The following is a 1,397-nucleotide window of genomic DNA, read 5'->3' as shown; positions in this document are numbered from 1 at the left end:
TTGTGTGTGTGTATGTGTGACATTGTGTGACGTTGTGTGTGTGTGTGTGTATGTGTGTATGTGACGGTGTGTGTGTGTGTGTGTGACATTGTGTAACATTGTGTGTGTGTGTGTGACATTGTGTGTGTGACGTGTATGTGACGTGTGTGTGTGACATTGTGTGTGTAACATTGTGTGACATTGTGTGTGTGTGTGTGTGTGCAGTGTGACCAGGTGATGGAGTTCTCCTGGAGCATGTGACGTTGTGTGTGTGTAACATTGTGTGTGTGTGTGTGTAACATTGTGTGTGTGTGTGTGTGTGTGTGTGTAACATTGTGTGTGTGTGTGTAACATTGTGTGTGTGTGTGTGTGCAGTGCGACCAGGTGATGGAGTTCTCCTGGAGCGCGCTCTGGAACATCACCGATGAGACGCCTGATAACTGCCAGATGTTCCTGAACTGCCGCGGCATGAGCCTCTTCCTGGAGTGTCTGGAGGTGAGAGGCGCCGCCTGCAGGACGCGGGGTGAAGTGCAGCCGCTCTGAGCAGCCCCGTGTCTCACCTGGTTCTGATCCGCAGGAGTTTCCAGACAAGCAGGAGCTCCACCGCAACATGCTGGGGCTTCTGGGTAACGTGGCGGAGGTGAAGTCTCTACGGCCGCAGCTGCTCACGCCTCAGTTCATCACCGTGTTCAGGTGAGAGTCCTCCGGGCCAGCAGGGGGGCGCCGCGAGGCGGCGTGGGGGCGTCCTAACGTTGTACCGTCCCCCGCCCCCGCTGCAGCAACCTGCTGGAGAGCAAGGCGGACGGCATCGAGGTCTCCTACAACGCCTGCGGCGTTCTGTCTCACATCATGTTCGACGGGCCCCAGGTGTGGAGCATGGAGGAGCCGCGGCGCGACGCCGTCATGGACAGGATGTGGGACGCCATCCAGAGCTGGGACGTCAGCTCCCGCCGCAACATCAACTACAGGTAGGTCAGGGTCAAAGGTCAGTCAGATAGCAGTGGAGGAGCTGCTGTCTGCCTGTCTCAGTTAGAACCAGGCCGTTTCCGTTCAGATCCATTTATTCTTTTCTGCGCTGAGGATCAAACCTGCAGGCGGCGTAGATATGCAGATCTAGATCTGTTATTAGAAGCTGCTTGTGGTGACGGTGCGGTCCGACCCGCAGGTCGTTCGAGCCGATCCTGCGGCTGCTTCCTCAGAGCATCGCCCCCGTCAGCCAGCACTGGGCCACCTGGGCGCTCTACAACCTGGTGTCGGTTTACCGTGAGTATCTGCTGGGTCAGCTGACAAACACCATGATGGAGCTGATGCTAATGCTAATGCTAATGCTAATGCTGCTGCTAATGCTAATGCTGCTGATGCTAATGCTGCTGATGCTAATGCTGCTGCTACTGATGTTAATGCTGCTGATGCTGCTG

General features: G+C 55.9%; 1 protein-coding gene across 1 annotated transcript in view; it reads left to right on the top strand.

Moving 5' to 3' along the window:
- zer1 (zyg-11 related, cell cycle regulator) overlaps nt 1-1,397 on the top strand; it is a 13,229-nt gene that overhangs the window by 8,454 nt on the left and 3,378 nt on the right. Inside the window, exons 9-12 of the mRNA XM_017307750.1 lie at nt 340-474; nt 557-672; nt 759-947; nt 1,145-1,242. Of these exons, the coding sequence (XP_017163239.1) occupies nt 340-474; nt 557-672; nt 759-947; nt 1,145-1,242 (538 nt within the window). The remainder of the gene's footprint in view (nt 1-339; nt 475-556; nt 673-758; nt 948-1,144; nt 1,243-1,397) is intronic.

Source organism: Poecilia reticulata, linkage group LG12 (genome assembly GCF_000633615.1).
Source record: "Poecilia reticulata strain Guanapo linkage group LG12, Guppy_female_1.0+MT, whole genome shotgun sequence".
NCBI classification, from domain to species: domain Eukaryota; kingdom Metazoa; phylum Chordata; class Actinopteri; order Cyprinodontiformes; family Poeciliidae; genus Poecilia; species Poecilia reticulata.
This window is presented reverse-complemented; position numbering and strand designations above follow the sequence as displayed.